Below are 22,614 nucleotides of genomic sequence, written 5' to 3' on the forward strand. Positions count from 1 at the left end.
CCCTGTCCCTGCTCCGTATGGGGGCAGCTGTTGGTGGGATTGGGGCGAAGATCTGCCTGAGGGTATCAGGTGGGGCTCTCCTAGCCCCATGGCAGCCGTCAGGTTCATTGTAGCTCAGCCTCCCCTCCCCCGCCTGAGAAATGGTGCTGGCTTGAATCCCAGGCAGCACTGGGCTGGCACAGATCCTGCTGCAGGGCAGCCTTTACTGACACAGCCATGGGCCTCCCCCTTTCCGGGGCTGTCCCAGAGCTGTGTGGGGTGTTACAGGAACAGCCGGCATCCCAAAGCCGAGCCCCTCCCCCCACAGCGTGCTCAGCCGCCCAGAGATCAGGGCCCAGGAGACGGGCCTGTTAGTCCCAGACAGGCCCGTCTCCCTTGGAGACCCCCCCCCCCGGAGTCTTACACCAGCTGGATAGGAATTAGAGCCAGGCCAGACTCCTGCCCCAGGGAGGAGAGCCAGGTACTCCCTTGCCTCAGGGGTGAATAGCCCTCCGCCAGGGCCCTCAGGGGTGTACAGCCCTCCCCCTTGGGCCTGAAGGGTGTCACGGCCCTCCACCATGAGTCTCAGGGGCACATGTGGCTTTTCTGGGTCCCATTAGCAAAATGACAGGGCTCTGAGCACACCGACCCCGTGCTGCTACCTACACTGGGCTTGCCAATTGTAGATCTCAAAGCACTTCCCCAGGATAGGTCTGTGTCACTATCCCCACAGTAATGATGGGCAAACTGTGGCACAGGGAGGTGCAGGGAATGGCTCGTGATCCCACGGCAGAGCTGGGACCTGACACTGCCCCGCAGCTCGTGCACTCAAGAGGGCAGTCCTGCTTTCTCTGTTTGTCCCAGGAAGGTTTCTGGGGTCCCTATGGGCTGGGTGGACGAGGCCCGGCGGATGTGTTTCCCAGCTGGCTGTCTGTGACGCTGCCTGTTCCTTTTGCAGGGGTGCCTGGTGCTGGAGGGGGAGTTCCAGCTCTAGGATATTACCCAGGTAAGAACCCACTCCCCCAGCTGGACATGGGAAGCTGCTGTTTGCAGGGAATGGGACTGTCTCCCCACCCAGCAGGGCACGCTCTCCCCTGCATGGGAAGGGAAGTGAGGGTGCAGTGGAAGAGGGGTCCCCAGGCCGGTGGATGGAAATATCAGCCTGTCCCAGAAGGGGGTGCTAGCCCCAGGGGAGAGGGGTCCCCAGGGCTGGGAGCTCAGGGAATGTCTCCCTCGCCTCAGCAGGAGTGTGTTTGGATGAATCTGGCCAGCAGGAGCCATGTGCAGGGGTGGGAACCCCGCAAGGGACAGTCAGGTGTGGATCCAGGCAAGCAGAGCTGTCTGTGTCATCCCTCCACACGTGGCTGGGCTGGCCACGGTCCCTCTGGGCAGAGGCATTGCTGCTCGGTGTGGCTGGGCCTGAGCTGAGAGTCAGGAGAGCCCGGTTCCTGTGCCAGCTCTGGCAGTCACTTGCGGCGTGGCCCTGGCTGAGGCACTGCTTGGGGTCGGGGAGACACGGAGCCCGGGGAGCGGTCTCTGCTCAGTGAGCGCAGCCGCAGCCTGGGCCCCAGCAAAGCAGCCGTGCTCTGGCATTTGTGCGCTGGTGGCCCTGACCAGTGCCTGAGGGACGATCCAGGCAGTTGGGGTGGTGGCAGCAAGGTGACATCTGGTAACACAGCAGTGGGAGGCCTATCAGCAAGGCACGCTCTAGCCCGGCCCTCTCACGAGTCATGTTGTAGCCCAGTTCCTTTGTCTTGCCCCCGGTTTATGACAACTAGGGGTCCCATCCAGGCCTGAGTCGCTGCATGGGCTCAGGCCCGGATCCACAAGGGACGTAGGCACTGCAGTGCAGAGCATCGCAGTGCTTAACGTCTAGGTGCCTTGAGAATCCCTGGAACACGCTGCAATCCACAAAGCCCATCTAGGGGCCCAGGCCCCCTGCATAGTGCCTGGAAGAGGGGGTGCGCCAGACTGCTGGGCACAAAAGTCAGCACGTGGGGCAAGGAGCCACCTAAGCTAGCCAGTGGGCACGGCCGACGGCAGGGGCGTGTCCGCAGCCGGGCACCTGTCTCTGCTCGCAACCCAGAAAGGGTTCAGTAGGAAGCCCTCCGCTGGCGTCTGGGGGGCGCAGCTCCTGCTGGTTTCTCACAGGCATGAGGTAGCCTGTGCCTCACTCCACACACAACAGCTGGAGGAGAGCACGGGGCTATTCTGCTGTGGGGCCCCCTCAGGCTCTCAGTGGATCAGGGGGACTGGAACCAGGGGTCTCCCACCTCCCAGGGGGGCCAAAGCACTGGACTATAGAGCCATTCTCTTGCTGTCACTTTCTGCCCCAGTGGTTGAGCTACTGGGGATTAATGCTGGCCAGTCACTGGCCAGAGAGAGCGGGACTGTCTGTGGTTAGGGCACACGCTTCGGAGGTGGAAGCCCCGGGCCTGCCCCCTCCTCTAACCCTCGGATTAGTTAGCCCCATTGAACAGCTTCAGCAGGAGACCCAGAGGGAGCCTCCCACCATCAGACTATCCCATGGCTCAGTCGTTAGAGCACCTTGGTGAGCGGTGGGAGGCCCCTGTTCAGATCCTGGGGGGGATGGGAATTGAACCAGGGTCACCTACATCCCAGGTGAGCATGCCAGCCCCTGGCTACGCGTTATAAGATGGGCACCACTACTCCTCCAGCTGGATTTTGAATGGGCCCTGATCTGGCAGGTGGCCTCTGAGCCCGCCCCCGGATGGCGCTTGGCAATGACTCAGATGGAGGAATGCCTGTCTTCTCCCCCTCGCATCGGGGCTTGGGCCAGAGGTGGGCTTTGGGGGCCTAGAGAAGGCAGCAGGGCCTGTACCCAGATGCAGAAACGTAGGCACTGAGGGAACTTTAACCCTCAAAACGTAGGTGCCGAGAGTTTCGGCACCTCCAGCATGAGCGGGAGCTTTGTGGATTGCAGCGGGGCCTAGACCTGGGACTTGGGCGCCTAAAGCCTGAACTAGGCACTGCCTTACCTATGTCCCTCAGGGCTCAGCTCCTGCGCCGGGCTGTGACAGAGTTCAGAGCCTGCATTCCAGGCACAGAGCCAGCCCCTCAAGTCCTTCTGGGAGCCAGGGAACCACTGGCCCGTGAGCCCAGCTCTGGCTGGCGGGACTCTGTGCTTTGCAGCTCCATCTACTGAGAGCGCAGGGCTGCTGCAGCGCAGCACGAGCTGTCCTTGCTGCGGCGAGCACTGGAAGGGAGCTGTCTCACCGCGTGGCTTTAGCCACAGCCGGCAGCCTGGCTTCACCTGCTGCTGGCCTGACTGGGCCGGGGTGGGGCTGACAGGCAGTGACCTTCAGCAGGGTGCTTTCCGTGCCCTTTCACTGCCCATTTCCCAAAGGAAAGAGGAGTCTCACTCGGGCAGTCCGACTGCAAGCTGGCAGAGGACCAGCTGCCCATGTCTTCCTGGCTCTAGTTCCTGTGGCTCTGGGCTGGAGCATGGTGGGGTGGAGGCCCTGGGATGGCAGCTCTCGGAGCTATACCCATGGGTGCTGATTACTCCAAAGCCGTGATGCGGGCAGGGCTGGAGGGCAGGGCGCTAAGCACGTGCTGCTGTTTGCAGGAGCTGCTGGGGTTGGAGGCCTGGGAGCAGGAGGCCTGGGGGCGGGAGCTGGACTTGCAGGTGAGTGCTGCCCTGAGATGCACAACCCAAAGTCACCACCTACATGGCCCAAGGCAATGGTGGCTGGCGAGCAGGCTTGCTGCTGGCTGAGTCCCTGGAAACAAGCATCTCTCCTGGGTATGGGGGCACCGTACAGCAGCTCCCCCCAGTAAGGAGGCACCCCTGCCCCTGTGTGCAGAAGCGCCTGTAGTGGGTCCTTCACCTTAGTGTGGAGGTATCTGCTTCCTGAGCTGCAGTGTCCCCCCATAACCAAAGGGGGTGGCACATGCCCCCTTCTGTGGTGCTATTGGATTCTCCAGGGAGAGAGCCCTTCAGTCTTGCAAACTAACATCTGGAAGCTTCTGCTCCAGCCACCCAGGGATCAAGTCAGGGAAGTTCTCAGATCCATGCTGTCGAGGAGACCAGCCTCGTGGGGCCTTCGAACCCATGTGCCTGGCTCTCAGGTGGAACAGTACAGGTTCTCTGCCCTGAGCTGCATGGCCAGTGTGCCAAGTTCATCTTGCCGGCTCCAGGCCAGCTGCCTGTGTGACACAATCTCCCAAGGCCAGGGACTGGGCAAAGCCTTGTGTGTCTCCATCCAAACCACCAGACTTACCGCATCAATTGGGCTCTTGCTTTTCTCTAGGGCTCGGTGTTGGAGCGAAACCTCCCAAGCCAGGTAAGGACGTCTCCCCGTCTGTGGGCTCTCGGCTGTGCAGCACAGGGCTCCATTTGCTAGGGCAGGGCTCGGCAGAAGCCAGGCATGGACATGCAGGGGTTTCCCATCAGCTGCTCCGCTTGCTTCTCTCGCATGGGGCTGAGTGGGGGGTCACTACTATGACTCCTCTGTGGCTGCCTTCTCCCTCCCAGCCTGAGCCCTGCTCGCTGTGCCCTGATGGCACCCATGCCCGCACATCACACTGCCCCAGCTTAGACCCCTCCCACACTCTATAGTTCCCTGCTTTGACAGCTGCCCCCCTCCCCAGACGGGCAGAGCCCCCTGCCCTGTCTCCTTCCCCAGTGCCTTGGGATCACGAGACCTCTCTTGCTGCTCACCCACACGGAGCTCTCCTCAGCCACAGTCACACAGCTGGAAACGCTCCTGTCCATGCCTGGAGCCCAACGCAGGGATTCACACCTTGGGGGCAGAGAACTCACTGGGTTCTTGTGTGGGAACCTCCTTCATACCCTGGGGCTGGCAGCCCATGACCCCTGGGAGCACTGGTACGAGGGGTGGTGCTAGGGCTGTGGTTGGCACTGTCCCCGCTCTGCAGGAGGCAGAGTGGCAGCCAATGCCTCGATGAGAGGAAGGCCCAGGCCACAGCAGAGCTGCTGGCCTATGGTCATCTGCACCTTCCTGGTTCAGGGCCTGGCAGCCTCAGGGCACTGGTTCCAGGCAGCCTCTTCTGCTGCCAGCGAGGCTTGGTTAAGGCATGTGAGGCCCCAACTAGCCTGAAGTTAAATGCCAAATCCAGGGGACTGAGCCAAAGCCCAGCACTCCCCGGTGCCCAGCACCACCCGGGGAACTGCAGCATGCAGAGCCCTAGGGCAGGGAGAGGATCCTGGCTCCCCCAGCCTGTCTGTAAGTCAGCCATCCCGGCGCTAGGGACAGAGCTCAGGAGCTCCAGAGTCAGTTGTGCCCATCTGAGAGCAGACATAAAGTTGCAGTAATGTCAGCCCCGTGCCAAACCCAGTGGTTGCCAGGAGGTTGTGCCCTGGAAAGCTGGCAGAGCCTCTCTCCGACTTTCAGGATTCAGTGTCAGGCCAGACAACCAGCCAGGTGCCTTTGCTCAGGCAAACCCCACACTGGAGCAGGAGGCACCTGTGGGGCAGAGGGTCCCATTTACAGTGAGAGATGCGCAGCCCGCAGGAGGCTCAGCACAGGGCTCCCAGGAGCCTGCTTGTGTCCCTCAGATGGCAGTGCCCAGCCTGCCCAGTCCAGCCTTTCCCCTGCAATGCCTGCAGTGGGGTCAGCTGGGCAGGGTGCTTCCCAGAAACCTCTCTGGCATGGCTAGACATGGCTTCGGCCCTGTGGGGTGAGGGGCTCCCCGGTGGCTGTGATGGTGCCTGGAGACACCCAGCCCCGGGCGGCAGCACCCTCCAGCTGTGGATGGAGCTGCTGAGGAATCGTCTGGTTGTTGTAGGATGGATCCACACTTACTCCAAGGAGCATGTCGCTGGCAGTCCACATGTCATCACCGTACTGTTTGGTGGGACAGCTGGGCCAGTGCACATCTCATCATGGGACCCTCTGCTGTGCCAGGCTGGGCCAGTGTGTTTGGTCATCACCAGATCAGGGGCATGCAGCTGGGCCCTAGCTCATCTGGGTGCTAGGGAGGGAGCAGGAAGGAAGGGGGCTGAGCCCCTGGCATGTTGGGAGGCAGGTGAGAGATGCTGAGTCAGTCCCGGGGACAGGGCCTGGAGGTCGACCATGCTGCCAGGTGCCCATCTGAGTGGGGCCAGGAGGCTCAAACCCCTTTGGGGTACTCCCAGGTCAGACTGCCCACCCAACCTTGGCCCTGCCCAGAGCCTAAGTGAGCAGCAATGTGATTGGCCCCTGGGCCTGTCCATCTGCATCTCCGCGGGTGTCCCTGGCAAGGTGGGTCTCCGATTTCAGTGTATGGAAAGAAAAACAAGGCCTGTGTTTGTGGGTAATGAAACCCAAATGGTGCAGAGCTGTGCAGGCCCAGCCTGACTGCTGGCAGCCGCCCTGCGCCAAGGGCAGTGGAATGTGCGCCTGGAGGGAGCGAGCGGGTGATTAGGCACAGATGTTGGAAGGCAGCAAAGTCCTGAGCCAGAGCGATTGCCATTGTGTCTGCTCAGAGCCTGGCTGAAATAACTGGGCTGAGCTTAACTGTCCCCATCACCTGTGCCTGCCTCCAGCCTTCCCTCCTTACCCAGCATGCCAGGCTGGGCAGCCGTCCCCTGATGCCCCTTCTCACCAATCTTCTCTTTCCAGGCCTCGGGGGACTTGGCGCACTTGGCCTGCAGCCAGGTGAGTGTGTTGACTCTTAGGGGCTCTCTGGCGAGGCTGAGCCCTGCCCCGGAGGGGCTGGCATGGGACCCCTCAGCCAGGGCACTCCCTTGCATACAGCACACACTGCAGATCCTTGTGCACCTCTCCTGATTCCTGTTTGCCCAAGCCACAGAGACAGGCGCTGAGATATGCAAGGCTGCCAAGGGGGTTGGACAACCTCGCAGTGCGTGGGGGTTGGGGAGCCAGGCTCCCTCGCAGCTGTGGGGCCCAGGGAGCTGGGGCGGTTCCCAGTCTCGAGTGATGGGATTCAGCCACAGCCCCCGATCAGGGTCAGGGCTCCATTGTGCCAGGCACTCCAGGCCTGGCTCCCACCCCACAGGCATGAGCACATGGGGCAGGAAGGAGGGATGGAGCCCACCTTTTGGGGAGCCACAGGACAGCTGGGTGCTCCACACCATCTCGGGATCTTTTAACTGTCTGCAGCCCAGCTTGGCTGTGGTTGGCCAGCTGGGTCCCTACCAGGGGCTGCAGGGAGCAGAGGGTGAGGGTGCCAAGGGATAAGGCAGGAACATGGAGGAGAGCTCAGAGATATTTGTGGGACGGGGGTCAAAGCTGGGATGGGGAGAAACGTGGTCAGAGACACGGGGAGACACGTACAGAGGGGCAGAGCTGGGTAGGGGATGCGGTGGGAGTTAAGGAGTCTGGACAGACATTGAAGAGGGGAGAAAATGGTCATATAATAGCAGGAAGGGAAAAGTGTGCTCACTCCAGCAGCCCCCCTGCTATCCCAGCCCAGGGCTCCCCCCACAAACCTACTGATACAACTCAATCCTGACCACAGCCCCCAGCTGCGCCCAATCTGGGGCCCCCCCACAGCTCTGCCAGTGCCCACCCTGATCCTGCCCTTCAGTCCCTGCAGTCCCAGCCCTGGGCTCCCTACACAGCTCAGCTGGCGCTGTGAGCTGAGAGCCGGTTTCCACCCCAGGCTGCCTGGAGCAGCGACTCACTAGGAGTCCCCTCAGGAGGTGGTCCCGCTCCCTCCACATGGGCTCTGTGACGCAGCAGGGAGCGGGGAGCCTTGACCTGGGAATGTGGCAGGGGAGTTTCACTGGGGGTGGGAGACCTGAGAGCCTGTCACCTGAGCCAGGAGGGGGAGGGGGAGGTAACACCTCTGCCCGGGAACCTGGACAAAGGCTGCAGGAGAGAGCCTGCTGGTGGGGTTTTGGTTTCAGTTTGGGGCTGGGTGGAGGAACGCAGGGAACCCCAGGGCTGGGGTCTAAGCTCCCCACCTGCCCCCCAGAAGGACTTGACTGAGGGGTCCTGGTTGTACCCACAAGCTCTGTTTTGGACTGTGTTCCTATTGTCCAATAAACCTTCTGCTTTACTGGCTGGCTGAGAGTCACGGTGAATGCCAGGAAAAGGGGTGCAGGCCCCGGACTCCCCCACACTCCGTGACAACTGGTGGCAGCGGTGGGATGTACTGCACCCCCTGAACGGCGCTTCCTGCAGTAAGTGACTGGGGAACAGTAAAACGAAGGGGGATTGATGGGAACCAGGCGTGCTGAAGATTCAGAGAGAGACGGTTTCAGGGGGCAGTTAACCCCTGGGAGTGTGTGACCAGAGAGAAGGACTTTTGCAGTAACAGGGTCCCCCGGGGGATTGCAGCAAGCGGTCCCAGGGGCGGAGGAGTCTGCAGCTCGACCCTGGCAAAGAGGTGGTGACCTCAAGAAGGACTGGCACCCTCGGGGTTCTTCCTGGAAACCATTGGGAGGTCCACCAAAGAACAGCTGATTGCCCAGTTGAAGGATAGGGATCGCTTGGATGACCCGATCCCTGTCCCTGACGGAAGCCGCCCGGTGGACGCAGCGTGGGCCTGGGGCCTGACCAGGCTGGGAGGGGTCAGACTGCTGCCGAGGATATCCCGAGACCCATCCTACCTATGCCTAGGGGAGGGGTTGGGGGAAACCCAGCGAATGCCAAGGGCACCCTGACCCCGGCAGCCAGCGGGGGATCCTCCTGGCAGAGCTCCCCATCCCTGGAGCGGAGGCGGCTGGAATGGGAGAGGGAGATGAAAATGAGCAAGCTGGAGGATCATGAAAGGCAACGTCAGCATGAGCAGGAGGAGAAGGAGAAACAGAGGCAGCATGAAGAGAAGCAGAGACAGCATGAGCTGCAACTGGCCAGGCTGAGGAGCAGTGGGGCCCTGGCTGCGGTGTGTGAGGGGGGACCCAAGACTGCAAGGAGCTTTGATAAGTGCTTCCTGGCCCAGTGTAAGCAGGGGGAGGACATAGATAGCTTCCTGACGGCCTTTGAGAATGCCTGTGAGATGCACAGGATTGACCCTGCAGACAGGCTCCAGTTCTTCACCCCCTTACTGGACCCCAAAGCCGTGGAGGTGTACAGTCGAATGACAGGGGCGGAGGCAGGGGACTACGAACTGTTCAAACAGGCCCTGCTCCGTGAGTTTGGACAGACCCCCGAGATGTACTGGAGAAGGTTCCGGAGTCAGCGTAAAATGCCTGAGGTCACATACCTACAACTGGTCAACCGGATGCAGGGATATGTCCGCAAGTGGACAGCTGGGGCCCAAGCTAAAGAGGACCTGCTTGACCTAATCGTACTGGAGCAACTGTATGAACAGTGCCCTTCCGACCTGAGGCTGTGGCTGGTGGACAAAAAGCTAGAGAACCCCCAGCACGCAGGGCAGCTGGCCGACGAGTTTGTGAACAGTCGGTCAGGGGGTAGCAGGGAGGAGTCCCAAAAGAACAGCTCCCCCCCCCCCCCCCCCCCCCCGATGCAGAGAGAGAGTCACCATGGGACCTCCCAGCGGGGAAATATGGAGAACCCCCTCCCAAGGGGAACGCCTGGCGTTGGGCCCCTCCGACCCGCTCGAGGGGACCAACGCGACCTGAGCTGCTATCACGGTGGCCAGAGAGGCCACGTACAGACCCAGTGCCCCAGGCTCAGGGACAGACTGAGCAGACCCAACCTACCCAGGGTTAACTGGGTAGGGACCCAGCTGGACGAGGGGCAGATGGCCCAGGCAAGGGGGGCTGCCAGTTTACCACCTGCTCGGGAGGGAAGAGTACCCCCGGCCAGCTCCGCCAGAGGGCTGGATGCTCTGGACTCAGGGTGCTCGGTTTACAGGGTGGGCGCGGGGCTGTTCCTCCGGAGAGAGTGCCTTGTTCCCCTGGAGGTGGATGGGAGGAATGTCAATGGATACTGGGATACGGGCGCGGAGGTGACGCTGGCCTGGCCCGAGGTGGTGGCCCCAGATCGGGTGGTGTCCAACACCTACCTGACCCTAACAGGGGTGGGCGGGACCGCATTCAAGATGCCCGTGGCAAGGGTACACCTGAAATGGGAGGCCAAGGAGGGCCCCAAGGACGTGGGGGTGCACCACCATTTGCCCACTGAGGTTTTGATTGGGGGGGGACCTAGAGGACTGGCTGAACAACCCCCAGACTGCCCTGGTTGTGACCCGTAGCCAGAGCCGGCGAGGGGCACTGCACCCTGACCTTGGGGAGGGTACCACACCGGAGGCGCAGGACCCTACCCTGGTGGGGAGGGAGCGCCGAGGGGCACGGCTCAGAGAGGCTGTGGCCTCAGACCCGGCCAATGAGCGGGAACCGGGCCCCATCCCTTCCCCAGCCGCTGAGTTCCGGGCCGAGTTGAGGAAAGATCCCTCCTTGCGGAAGCTCAGGGACCTGGCCGACCTCAGTGTGGGACGGACCATGAGGAGAGGTTGCCAGGAGAGGTTCCTGTGGGAGAAGGGGTTCCTGTACTAAGAATGGGCTCCCCCAGGGGAAGTGGAGTCCTGTGGGATCAGGAGGCAGCTGGTGGTGCCCCAGAAGTATCGCTGCAAGCTCCTGTACCTGGCCCATGACATCCCCCTCGCAGGGCACCAGGGAATCCGGCGCACCCAGCAGAGGTTGCTACAGAACTTTTACTGCCCCGGGGTCTTTACCACCGTCCGGCAGTATTGCCGATCCTGTGACCCCTGTCAGAGGGTGGGGAAGGCCCGGGACAAGGGGAAAGTGCCTTTGAGACCTTTGCCCATCATAGAGGAGCTTTTCCAGAAGGTGGCCATGGACATAGTGGGGCCTCTCAGCAAGACGACCCGGTCGGGGAAGAAATACATTCTGGGGGTGGTAGATTTCGCCACCCGCTACCCCGAGGCAGTGCCCTTGGCTTCCATTGAAGCAGACACCGTGGCAGATGCGCTCCTGACCATTTTCAGCCGAGTGGGGTTCCCCAAGGAAGTCTTGACAGACCAAGGATCCAACTTCATGTCGGTCCTGCTCTGGTGCTTGTGGGAGAAATGTGGGGTCCGGCTTATCAACCCCAGTCCAATGGGCTGCTGGAGAGGTTCAATGGGATGCTAAAGATGATGCTGAAAACATTTATGAACCAGCACCCACAGGATTGGGACAAGTACTTACCTCACCTGCTGTTCGCGTACAGGGAGGTGCCCCAGGAGTCTACCGGATTTTCGCCTTTCGAACTGTTATATGGAAGGAGGGTAAAGGGCCCCCTGGACCTGATGAGAGACGAATGGGAGGGAAAGGCCACTCCCGATGGAGAGTCAGTGGTGGAGTATGTCCTGATCTTCCGAGAGAGACTGGCTGAACTCATGGGCCTGGCCAGGGAGAATCTGGCCAGAGCCCAGAAGAAGCAGAAGGTCTGGTATGACCGCACGGCGCGGGCCCGTGCCTACGCCGCCGGGGATCAGGTGATGGTTCTCATCCCCGTGAGAAAGAACAAACTACAGGCCGCCTGGGAAGGCCCTTTCAAGGTTGTCAAGCAGCTCAATGAGGTAAACTATGTGGTGGAGCTGTCGAAACGGGCGCACCACCGCCGGGTGTACCATGTGAATATGATGAAGCCATATTATGCCAGGGGGAATGTGGTGTTGGCCGTGTGTGGACATTGGGAGGAGCAGGGAGATGACCCTTTAGTAGATCTATTCCCTGGGACCAGAGCTGGCTCCCCCCTGGAAACAATTCCCCTCTCGGATCAGCTAACCCCTGCCCAGCAAGCTGAGGTCAGGGGGGTGCTGCATCCGTACCGACAGCTGTTTTCCAACCAGCCTGGACGCACTAATCTGACTGTCCACCGGGTGCAGACAGGGTCACATCTGCCGATAAGATGCTCCCCCTTCCGAGTCACAGGGAAAACTGCTCAGGACCTGGAGAGAGAGGTCAGGGACATGCTGGCTTTGGGGGTGATCCAGCCATCTGCCAGCCCTTGTGCCTCGCTGGTGGTGCTGGTCCCCAAAAAGGACAGGTCGGTCCGGTTCTGTGTGGACTATTGGAAGCTTCATGCCATCACTGTATCTGATGCCTACCCCATGCCCAGGCCCGACGAGCTCCTAGACAAGCTGGGAGGAGATCGGTACCTTACCACCATGGACCTTACAAAGGGCTACTGGCAAGTGCCGCTGGATGCAGATGCCTGGCTGAAATTGGCCTTTATCACCCCTCTGGAGCTCTACGAGTTGCTGACCCTGCCTTTCGGCCTCAAGGGAGTGCCAGCCACCTTCCAGCGCCTGGCGGACCAGCTACTGAGGGGGATGGAGAGTTTTGCCGTGGCGTATATTGATGACATCTGTGTCTTTAGCCAGACCTGGGAGGACCATGTGTCCCAGGTTAGACAAGTGCTGGACCGACTCCAGGGGGCTGGGCTGACTGTAAAAGCGGAGAAGTGCAAGGTGGGGATGGCTGAAGTATCTTACCTGGGCCATCGGGTGGGGAGCGGCCGCCTAAAGCTGGAACCAGCGAAGGTGGAGGTGATCAGAGACTGGCCCCCTCCCCAGACCAAAAAGCAGGTCCAGGCCTTTATTGGGTTGGCAGGATACTACCGAAGATTTGTGCCCAACTTTAGCGCCATAGCCAACCCCATCACCGAGCTATGCAAGAAGGGGAAGCCAGACAAGGTGGTCTGGACTGAGCAGTGCCAGGAGGCTTTCTGGGCGCTGAAGGAGGCTCTGGTCAGTGGCCTTTTTCTGGCAAACCCAGACTTTGGCAAGCCCTTTATGGTGTTCACCGATGCCTCAGACACGGGACTGGAGGCGGTGTTAATGCAGGAGGATGAAAAGGGGGAGAGACACCCCATCGTGTACCTGAGCAAGAAGTTGCTTCCCCGGGAGCAACACTACGCGGCCATCGAGAAGGGGTGCCTGGCCATGGTGTGGGCCCTCAAGAAACTAGAGCCCTATCTCTTCGGGCGACACTTCACCGTGTACACCAACCACTCTCCCAACATGAGAGCGGACGCGCTGTCCCGGAGAGGGGGCCCTGAACTTCCCAGGTCGCTGGTCAGAGTGACCCCGCTCCGTTCAGTCTCGAAGGGGGGAGAGATGTGACATGGCGGGGCGGGGGGGGGGGGGGGGGGGGGGGGGGGGGGGAGGGGAGTGTTGACCTGGGAATGTGGCAGGGGAGTTTCACTGGGGATGGGAGACCTGAGAACCTGTAACCTGAGCCAGGAGGGGGAGGGGGAGGTAACACCTCTGCCCGGGAAACTGGACAAAGGTTGCAGGAGATAGCTTGCTGGGGGGTTTTGGTTTCAGTTTGGTGCTGGGTGGAGGAACGCAGGGAACCCCAGGGCTGGTGTCTGAGCTCCCTGCCCCCCCAGAAGGACTTGACTGAGGGGTCCTGGTTGTACCCACAAGCTCTGTTTTGGACTGTGTTCCTATTGTCCAATAAATCTTCCGCTTTACTGGCTGGCTGAGAGTCACGGTGAATCCCAGGAAGAGGGGTGCAGGCCCCGGACTCCCCCACACTCCGTGACAGGCTCAACCCAACGCCTGCTGACGGGTGCCCTGGAGACCCGCCTGGGATGGAGTCTGTCCCCTGTGGGCCCTGGCAGCCATTCGCTCGATGGCACCTCAGAATACCGCTGCGGTGTGACTCCGAGCACGCGGCCCTGATTTACTGGGGTGCCCCTCTGACCCAGGCAGCAAGGCACCTGGCAGAGACGTGGGTGAGTCACCAGGGTGGGGACTGAGGGGGGCTGCTTGTGCCTCTGCTCTGTAGAACCGGCAGGGTCCAGTCCGGTCCCTGGGGCAGCCCTGAGGCCTGATTGCCCTCCCCCTGCCATGAGTCTTGCGGCAGTGAAAACAACAAGGAGTCCTTGTGGCACCTTAGAGACTAACAGGTCACAGCTAACTCTCCTCTTCCTGGCAGGTGGCATAGTCCAGCCAGGTTTCTACCCAGGAGGCGTCTACCCGGGCGGCATCTACCCAGGGGCTGGGCTGGGAGCCTATAAAGCTGTTGCCAAAGCTGGTGAGTGCACATGGCTTTCTGCTGCAGGGGCTGATCCCGGGTGCCTGCATGCCCCTGCGTCTCCCTGGTGCCCGCTGCCACTGCCAAACACCAGTTGCACTCATCTGCAAGCTGGCTTAGGACAGGCACTGGGACCGGCATCGCCAGACACCCTGGCACCTGGCACCGCAGCCAGACCAGGAGCTCAGGCCTCCCAGGGGGAAAGGCTGGTGCAACAGCACTTCATGATCTGGCAGAGCTGGGATGCCCTGGGCTTGAAGAGGTATCCCCTGCTGCCTCCCTTGCCTTACCCTCTTGCCTGGCTCTCTTGCCATGAGCCCTGGGGTTCCTGGCTTCTCTGGGACAGGTCCTGGTCTCCAGCCAGGTGTGAAGCGTCACATGAGAGGCTCTGGTCTCTTGGGCTAGAGCTGGCCTGGGGGGTGGGGTAGGGAGCTGGGGGTGAAGGGGCAGGAGTGGGCATGCACTAAGGGCCTGGAGACTGTGCCCGTGGGCCACATGCTGAGCCGCGTGCACTGGCTGGAGTTCGAGGTCGCTGCATGGGGAGCGCAGAGCTGGGTGTGCAGCACCTGGCACCTGACAGGTTGGGACCCCGCTGCCCAGGCTTGGGGAGGCCTCTCCCTATCCGATGCAACAGAGGTTGTCACTCCTGTGGCCTGTGGGACAGTGTGGGGAACCCCACATTGGATGGCAGCCGTCGGCGGAAGGGCAGCATGGGGAAGCCCAGAGAAGAGTGCCCACTGAGGCTGAGCTTCCCTCGCGCCCCTGGAGCATATGGTCCATCGAGGCTGGGCATGGGGCCCATGGCTGAGCCTGAAATACCTGGGGCTCTGGTCTCCTGCTCGGAGCCCGCTGTGCACTGTGGCTGAGCGCTTCCTTTTCGTAACCAGGTGCTGGTGTGGGCGGAGTCGGCGGTGTGGGCGGAGTCGGCGGTGTGGGTGGACCCGGTGGTGTTGGGGTCTCCACAGGTAAAGTGTGTCGCAGTCCAGAGCTTGCCCACCCCTGGGCGCAACTCTGACTGCCCCGTGCCCTGCCCTGAGAGGAGCAGGGGCCTGCCGTGCTGTCTGCTGCTCCAGTGCTCATGGCCTCTGGCTCTCCTGCAGGTGCTGTAGTGCCCCAGACTGGGGTTCAGCCAGGTGTAGGCGCTGGAGGGAAACCTGCCAAGGTACCAGGTAGGTGACGGAGAAGGCTGGGAAGGGTGGGACTGTGCAGCTGGACAGAAAGTCACTGCTCTTCCTTTCTTGGCCGGCAGGTGTTGGCATTCCAGGGGTGTACCCAGGAGGCGTGCTCCCAGGAACAGGTGAGCGGTAGTCGGGCCCTGGTACTGGGCTCTACTGATGAAGCCTCTGGCCAAGGGACCCACCAGTGGCAGTGTCCCATATGCCCAGTCCGTCAGGACACCGCCCAGCCAGCCTGACTGCCACCAGCTCGCTCTGGGAAGGGCCTCACCCTGTCCAGACCGAATCTAGACCAGAAACTGAGCACTTTGCTCATGGGTGCAAGCCCTGGAATGGGGCTGAGAGGGGCTCTTTGGGTGAGGGGCACGGAGTGGAGAGGGGCTGTTTGGGTTTGGGGCATGAGGTGGGGAGGGGAGGGGATGGGCTGTTTGGGTGTGGGGTGGGGAGGGGCTGTTTGGGTTTGAGACACAGAGTGGAGAGGGGCTGTTTGGGTTTGGGGTGCAGGGTGGGGAAGGGCTGTTTGGATTTAGGGGGCGGGGTGAAGAGGGTCTGTTTGGGTTTGGGGCACAGGGTGGGGAGGAGCTGTTTGGGTGTGGGGTGGGGAGGGCCTGTTTGGGTTTGGGGCGTGGGGTGGGAGGGGTTGTTTGGGTTTGGGGTGGGGAGGGGAGGAGCTGTTTGGATTTAGGGGGCGGGGTGGGGAGGGGCTGTTTGGGTTTGGGGCGTGTGGTACGGACAGGCTGTTTGGGTGTGGGGCATGGGGTGGGGAGGGGCTGTTTGGGTGTGGGGTGGGGAGGGGCTGTTTGGATTTAGGGGGTGGGGTGAAGAGGGTCTGTTTGGGTTTGGGGCACAGGGTGGGGAGGGGCTGTTTGGGTGTGGGGTGGGGAGGGGCTGTTTGCGCGTGGGGTGGGGAGGGGCTGTTTGGATTTAGGGGGCGTGGGGTGGGGAGGGGCTGTTTGGGTGTGGGGTGGGGAGGGGCTGTTTGGATTTAGGGGGCGTGGGGTGGGGAGGGGAGGAGCTATTTGAGTGGAGGTGGCCCAGGCTCCCCCAGGCGGCTGCTGCGGACACCAAGCAGCGGTGGCGTTGGGCAAAGCACTGGCGTGGGGCAGCTGCTGGCAGCAAAGCGCAGGAAATGTCAGGGTGGGGGGTAGAGTTGACAACATGGCAATGCCCGTCTCTCGTTCAGTGGGCTCCCATCCCCAGGGATACCTGGTGCACTTCCCCCCGTCCCTGAGCTGGGGGCTTGGGGGTGGGGTGGGAATGATCAGGACCCTGGAAACTTCCACCTCTGTCTGGGGCTGTGAACCCCGGAGCGCTCAGTGTCCACTGTGAAGGGGGTGCTGGAGAGACACAGGGGGAGAGATGGCAACTGGCGTGGCCACAGGCCTGGCCAAGAGGGGTGTGGAGTTCCTGGGGACAGGGGTCCGGCCCTGGTAATCGCAGTAACCACGGAGCCCCAGCTCTAAGGGGGTTGGGGGGGGTGTCAGAAAGTACAGCCCTCCCATGGCCTGCACAAGCCTGCAGGTGTGGGAGCAGGGGCCTGCTGGGCCATTTTCACTGTGGGGTGTGCTCTGGGCTCCTACTCCACATTCACAGGGCAGGAGCCCCGGGGCCTGTCCACCTGTCGGGAGAGCCCTGTGCCAGTGCTGCTCATGAGAGAGACATTGGCCACAGAGCTGGCCCCTCACCAGCCCTCAGAAGGCTGCAAGCTGCCCCCACAGCCACTGAGCCACCTCTAGGCATGGCTGCTTGGGCTGTTCAGTGCGGTGCCTACCCATGCACCAGGCGCCTGACGCCCTCCCCTCCCCAGGACCACGGGAGACCCTGAACAGTCTCTCGTACTGCCACCCGGGGTTAGATTTCAACAGGCACCCTAGAGGAGAAAAGCCCCACCTCCCATCCCCGATTCCCTGGAGCCAGCTAGTCCCCCGCCCTGGGGCCGGATGGGAGCTGGTGCCCCCTAAAGGGGAAAGGTCCAGAGTCCTATTCCCCACCCCCTGAGTCTCCCTCACCTGGATTGGATCAGAACAAGAGCCTTTGAAGGGCCCCATCTCCCAAGCCCCTCCCTGTCCATTCGTTGTAGATGTGGCCTTGATACGCTCTCTGCTCTAGAATGGCCCGGCTTGGTGTAGCTTGTGAGAAGGCAAGTCCCAGTGGATAGAGGCATATCATGCATCCCAGACACTGACTGCAGCCTGGGCGTGCAGAGGGGACACACCTCTCTCCCTCTGCCCCAGTGCTCGTGGGATGGCAGGAATCGGTCCATCCATCCCAGGAGCACTGGGGCAGGGAGAAAGATGAGGAAATGAGAGGGTGGGGGAGCGACTCCTCCAGCAAACTCCTCCAGACTGCCCGCCTTAACCGGACCTTCCAGGTGATATGCAGGGAACACCCAGGGAGCAGCTCCCAGAGACATCTCTGCAGAGTCCAGCTCCTATCACTGGCCACGCACAGAAATGACCAAGGCAGCTGCCTCCAAAGAGGCTCAGCTGAGGTTGTCCATCTCCCTTCAGTACAAAGCACTGAGATGGATTATAGAGAAACTAAGCATCAGTCTATTAATAAGGAATAGAGATTTAAGTGATACGAGCAAGAGAAAAATGGACAGATCTGGTTACAAACAAAACAAAAATAACCTGCTTTCTGGTGAGCAAAACTTCACTCCAGCAAGCTACAGTCTTTGCCTGAGCAGCTTTCTCACTTACCGCCAGCTACCAGCATCTCTGGCCCCTCAGGCAGGAGGACCCACCATGCACAGAATTTTGTCCCCTAAGTGATGGATAACCAAGTCCCCTTTCTTCCCTTTCATAGTCCAGCAAACCTCGGCAATGTGTTCTTGGGAAGTGTCTCCCCAGATGAAGCTTTCCTTTCCTGGTGCTTGTGCTCCAGGAAGCTGGTGCCCCTGCTGTCTAAACAGAGAATAGTACCGTATTTCTAGCACACCTCCATAACCTTATGCGCTAACCATACGGGCATCATGTAACATCCATGACCAGTGTCACCAGTCCATATCATACCTTGCAAGATACTTTTTGGATAAATATTATGACAGTGTGTTCTGTGTAGTGAGTTTGCCGGGCCCAGTAAAAACTGTAGCTACAGACAGTGACCCCTTTGGGCACTGAGGATCACGTGGATGGAGGAGACAGAAGGATGGGAATGGAGAGGGGGAGCAAGACTGCAAGAGACAGGAAGTAACAGGATCTGAGCCAGGGAACAGAACAGCCCAGCAGCAGCCGCTCAGCAGGAGTTGGGACAGAGCAGGGATCGGGGCACAGACAGGTGCCTGGCTCTCAGTCCCACGATCTGCGTTGGGACAGGGATCGGTGCGCAGGGGGCTGGTGGGGCTGTCACTGGGGGTGTCCCTGCCCTGCATTCAGTTGGCTCCCTCTGCACTGTGTTGTAGGGGTCCGTTACCCTGGCATAGGTGTCCTGCCTGGTGTACCCACTGGGACTGGAGTCAAGGCGAAAGCCCCAGGTATGTTGCCCTTCCCCAGGGAGTATCAGGTACCAGTGGGGTGGGAGCTGCCATGTCTCCTGTGTGGGCTGGAGTGGGCAGCGAGGTCTGGGCAGAGATGACAGGAGGCTGCATCCTTCTGTGAGGATGTGACGCAGCAGGGAGGGGGGAGTGTTGACCTGGGAATGTGCCCTGGGGATGGGAGACCTGAGAGCCTGTCACCTGAGCCAGGAGGGGGTGGGGAGGTAACACCTCTGCCTAGGAATGTGAACAGAGGCTGCAGGAGATAGCCTGCTGGGGGGGGGTTAGTTTTCAGTTTGGGGCTGGGTGGAGGAACACAGGGAACCCCAGGGCTGGGGTCTAAGCTCCCTGCTCCCCCAGAAGGACTTGACTGAGGGGTCCTGGTTGTACCCACAAGCTCCGTTTTGGACTGTGTTCCTATTGTCCAATAAACCTTCTGTTTTACTGGATGGCTGAGAGTCTCAGTGAATCCCAGGAAGAGGGGTGCAGGGCCTGGACTCCCCCACACTCCGTGACACCTTCATCATGCCAAGAGTGCACGGGGTGGGAGAAGGCACATTTTCTTGGGGTTGTCACAGGGTGTAGGAGGGACTTGGGTGAGGTGGAGGCCTACATTGATTGCCTCAGGCCCATATAGACCTGCTCAGGCCTGTATGGACCCGCATGGACCCCTGTGGACCAGCTAAGACCCACATGGACCAGCTCAGGCCTGTATGGACTAGCTCAGACCTATATTGGCTGGCTGTGAGGCTCATGTACCTGTTTCTGTCTTTAACAGGAGCAGCAGGAGCCCTTGCAGGAATTCCCGGTGAGTCTCCTGGTTTCCCAGCCTGCTGCATGCTTTTGTTTGCATGGTCCATATACCCAAGTGATGTCTGTACAGCCCCAGGGCCTGCCCATGCTGCAGTCAGGGTCTCAGAGCCCCCAGCTCTGCCAGCTCTGCCCACATGTTGCTTCCTGCTCTGCTCTGTTCTTGCTCTGGGATTCTGGACACCCCACAGACACTCCCCTTGTGCCCTTCGGCTGGTGGCGGGCTCATGGAGCAGCTGCTGGCAGGAGCACTGGGCATTCGCCTGAGAGTTTCTGCTGTTGTCTTTCAGGATTTGGAGGCTTCGGGGGCCAGCAGCCTGGCGTCCCTCTGGGATACCCCATCAAAGCCCCCAAGCTCCCAGGTAGGTAGCCATCAGGCTGGACAGGAGCGGGCAAGCCTTCCCTAGCTTTGCCTTTGGGGAGAACGGGCATTGCTGCTGCTCTGCTGGGGGATTTCCTCTAGCTGAGCCCCGCCTTGCCTGCTGCAGTTAGACCTAAACTGGAGCCCCAGCTCTTCCTGCCACCCCCTGCGCACCAGCATGTGGGAGCAGGAAAGACCTGTGCCCAGGGCGAGCCCAGGAAGGAGTGGACAGCACTAAACTCTCTGCCAGAGCAGGGAGGGGGCAGGCGAAGGGGGAGGCACAGAGAGGCTGGCAGTACGTTACCAGCTCTTCCTTTCCTTTGGATCCTATAGGCTTCTTCTTTGTTATTTGTATTACTGCAGCGCTTAGCCCGGGGCCCCACTGTGCTCGGTGCTGTACAGACATGTTCATATTTGGTGCAGCTCTTACCCCAGGGCTGCTGCTGGCTGACCTGCGGGTGACCGTTCCAGCATGAGGCCCTGAATCCATAGTAGGACCTAGAAAGTGGCCTGCCTGGAAGTTCGTGAGAGCTGCTGGGCTCAGGCATCACCTGTCCAGGGACCCAGCTTTAACCTCCCATGTGTGAGGACACCAGGCCGTGCCCTGGTCTGTCTCCCTGTGGGGGCAGGGCTGGCTCCTTGCGCCTGCTGGGCGTGGAGGGGAACAGCAGTGTAGGAGAGGGTAATATGGAGGTGAGACCTGTCTTGTTTTACCCCCACTCCACTGGAGATGAGCGGGAGAGTGCGAGCGCAGGGCTGGGGACACATCGGGTGCATGCCTTGGCCGGGCTGTCCAGAGACGCGCAGGGTGAGGGCTGGGAGCTCCTGCAGGTAGCAGCCTGGGCCCTTAGACCCTGGGAGCGCTGCAATGTCTTTCCTGGCAGGCTGAGGAAACTTGCTGTTGCCAAGGTTTATTGTGCAACATGCTGATCCAGGACTGCAGCAGATGCCGCCGTCGGACGGGAGGAAGGGGGTCAAAGCCAGGCCAGGGGAGCTGCTCCCACAGGGCTGTTAGCAAGGGGTAGCTTTTAAGCCCTATCTCTGAGGATAACTGGTTTGCATGGTTACAAACTGCTGCTTTGGTAGCAGCCTCCCTGGAGAGAGGCGACCCTGGCTTCCTGAGCCCCTGGCGCTGGGCAGGGTCCCAGACAGACAGGGCAGTGCAATGTGAAACTCCTCGCCAGACCAGCCAGAGTCCCCCACTGGGGCCCATCGCAGCGAGAGGCAGAAATACTGGAACCAGGCCGACTTCCTCCCGCAGAGGCAGAGTTACACTCATTAGGGCCCTTCTCTTCCTGAGCAGCCTGGGCTGCTGATTCCTGAGAAGCCAAAGAGCCACTCAGTGAGATCGCTCCCCGAGCTGTCTGGCATCTGCCCCGCAGCACGGTTTCCGCCGCCTAGCCGCTGCTCCAGACTGTCTTTGATGGGCTGCCTGGTGCTAACGAGCAAGCCACCAATGTATGGCTGAGGCAGCGCCTGGCTCCTGCAGCACAGCCCCGCCAGTGGCCCAGAGCCCAGATGCGGCCCTGCCGCCGGCTGACCCACTTACTGGGGAGCCACCGTTAATAAATCGCAGGAGATGGCCCCCCTGGGGAGCCATGCTCTCAGCATCTCCCTGCTCCAGGCAGCACTCCCCCACCCCTCCCTTCATGCTGCGGGGCTCCCCACCAAGCGCTGACGGCCAGGTCCCTCTGTTTCTCTGCTCAGCCCTCCACAGAAATACCCTCCTCCTGAGGCAGCTGTAGCAGCCCTTGTCAGAGTGCTGGGGTCGCTCCCCACACCCAGGCACCTGGAGCCGGGCAGGGAGACGGGCTTTTTGTCCCAGCCACTCTAGTTTGTTTAGTGCTACCCCTGCACTGTAAACTACTGCCATTTTAGCATGAGTCTCACCCTCCTGGGAGTTGTTAAAGTCTCCCATGATCTCACGGGCTCTGAGCTCAGCTTCACCAGCCTCCCCTTGCCTGTGAACCCTCCACATGGCTTATTTTTAAGCTAGTCTCCTGATTTTGTGGAGTTTGGGCCTGACTTGTTTTTGAATGCTTGCAGTTGGCCAGACTGAATCAGAACATTTTTCGGGGTGCCTAAATAGGGGTTGAGGGGCAAAAGCCCCCAGGCTTGATACAGTAAGGCGTTTTTCACAAAATGGGTCTCTGTGTGGGGGGTAGGAGTGGGGCGGGTTGGGGCTAGCTGCCCCTCCGAGCACATTTAGCGCCAGATGATATTTTCTAAGTTGTTGGCTTTCTTGTGGCGGGAGGCACCATCCTGTGTCCTGGTGGTTATTCATAGACTTCATAGCTTAACCATTGTGATCATCTAGTCGGACCACCGTCTAACATAGGCTGGAATATAGAATGTCCCCGTTAAAAAGGGCCACTGCCCTGAGAACGAGGATTCTGGGTCTCCACCTGCAAACTCCAGGCCTACAAATGAAGGTTTGATGCTAGCTATTACTCCCTGGTACAAAAAGTCCAGTCGAAATGAATAGGCCTCAGTCGGCTACTGCCTGTCCTAGCGTTTACGTGGTGAGGCCTTGATCGCACCTTCTGTGGGTTGTTTGAATAAACAGCCGCTGCTCTTGCTGTGGGTTATCAGAACAGACAGCGATCACACTTTCCAGGGGCTGTTTCCATAGGCAGCAATTTTGGTGGGTTCATTGAATAGGCCCCAGTCCCTTTTTCTGTCAATATTTGAGTAGGCAGCAAACACTCTTTCTGTGGTTATTTGAACCCTGTTCTATGAGTCATTTGACGAGGTAGCTGTGACCAAGTGAGAGTTTTCTGATGAACGTTATGCATGACAGGACCTACTCGACTAGGGAATGCAACTGCAGAGGGGTTCGAATGCTGCTCCCAGGGCAAAGCAGGATACATGAGGTGTTTGGGTCACATAACTGTCTGGGGTGATATGAATGTGTTGCTGTGGATGA

The 22,614-nt window shown here is 60.4% G+C and overlaps 1 protein-coding gene across 29 annotated transcripts in view; it reads left to right on the forward strand.

The window, feature by feature from the left end:
- ELN (elastin) overlaps positions 1-22,614 on the forward strand; it is a 112,579-nt gene that overhangs the window by 9,427 nt on the left and 80,538 nt on the right. For 10 of the 29 annotated variants that reach the window (XM_043531122.1, XM_037880683.2, XM_037880685.2 and 7 more), the window contains exons 2-12: positions 938-985; positions 3,569-3,628; positions 4,254-4,286; positions 6,567-6,602; positions 13,769-13,867; positions 14,755-14,832; positions 14,968-15,036; positions 15,117-15,164; positions 18,446-18,517; positions 19,296-19,325; positions 19,618-19,689. In XM_043531122.1, coding sequence (XP_043387057.1) covers positions 938-985; positions 3,569-3,628; positions 4,254-4,286; positions 6,567-6,602; positions 13,769-13,867; positions 14,755-14,832; positions 14,968-15,036; positions 15,117-15,164; positions 18,446-18,517; positions 19,296-19,325; positions 19,618-19,689 — 645 coding nt within the window. The remainder of the gene's footprint in view (positions 1-937; positions 986-3,568; positions 3,629-4,253; positions 4,287-6,566; positions 6,603-13,768; positions 13,868-14,754; positions 14,833-14,967; positions 15,037-15,116; positions 15,165-18,445; positions 18,518-19,295; positions 19,326-19,617; positions 19,690-22,614) is intronic. The other 19 variants (XM_043531138.1, XM_043531144.1, XM_043531132.1 and 16 more) reach the window with 6 other exon arrangements.

The sequence above is a fragment of the Chelonia mydas genome, chromosome 17 (assembly GCF_015237465.2).
Source record: "Chelonia mydas isolate rCheMyd1 chromosome 17, rCheMyd1.pri.v2, whole genome shotgun sequence".
In the NCBI taxonomy this organism is placed as follows: Eukaryota; Metazoa; Chordata; order Testudines; family Cheloniidae; genus Chelonia; species Chelonia mydas.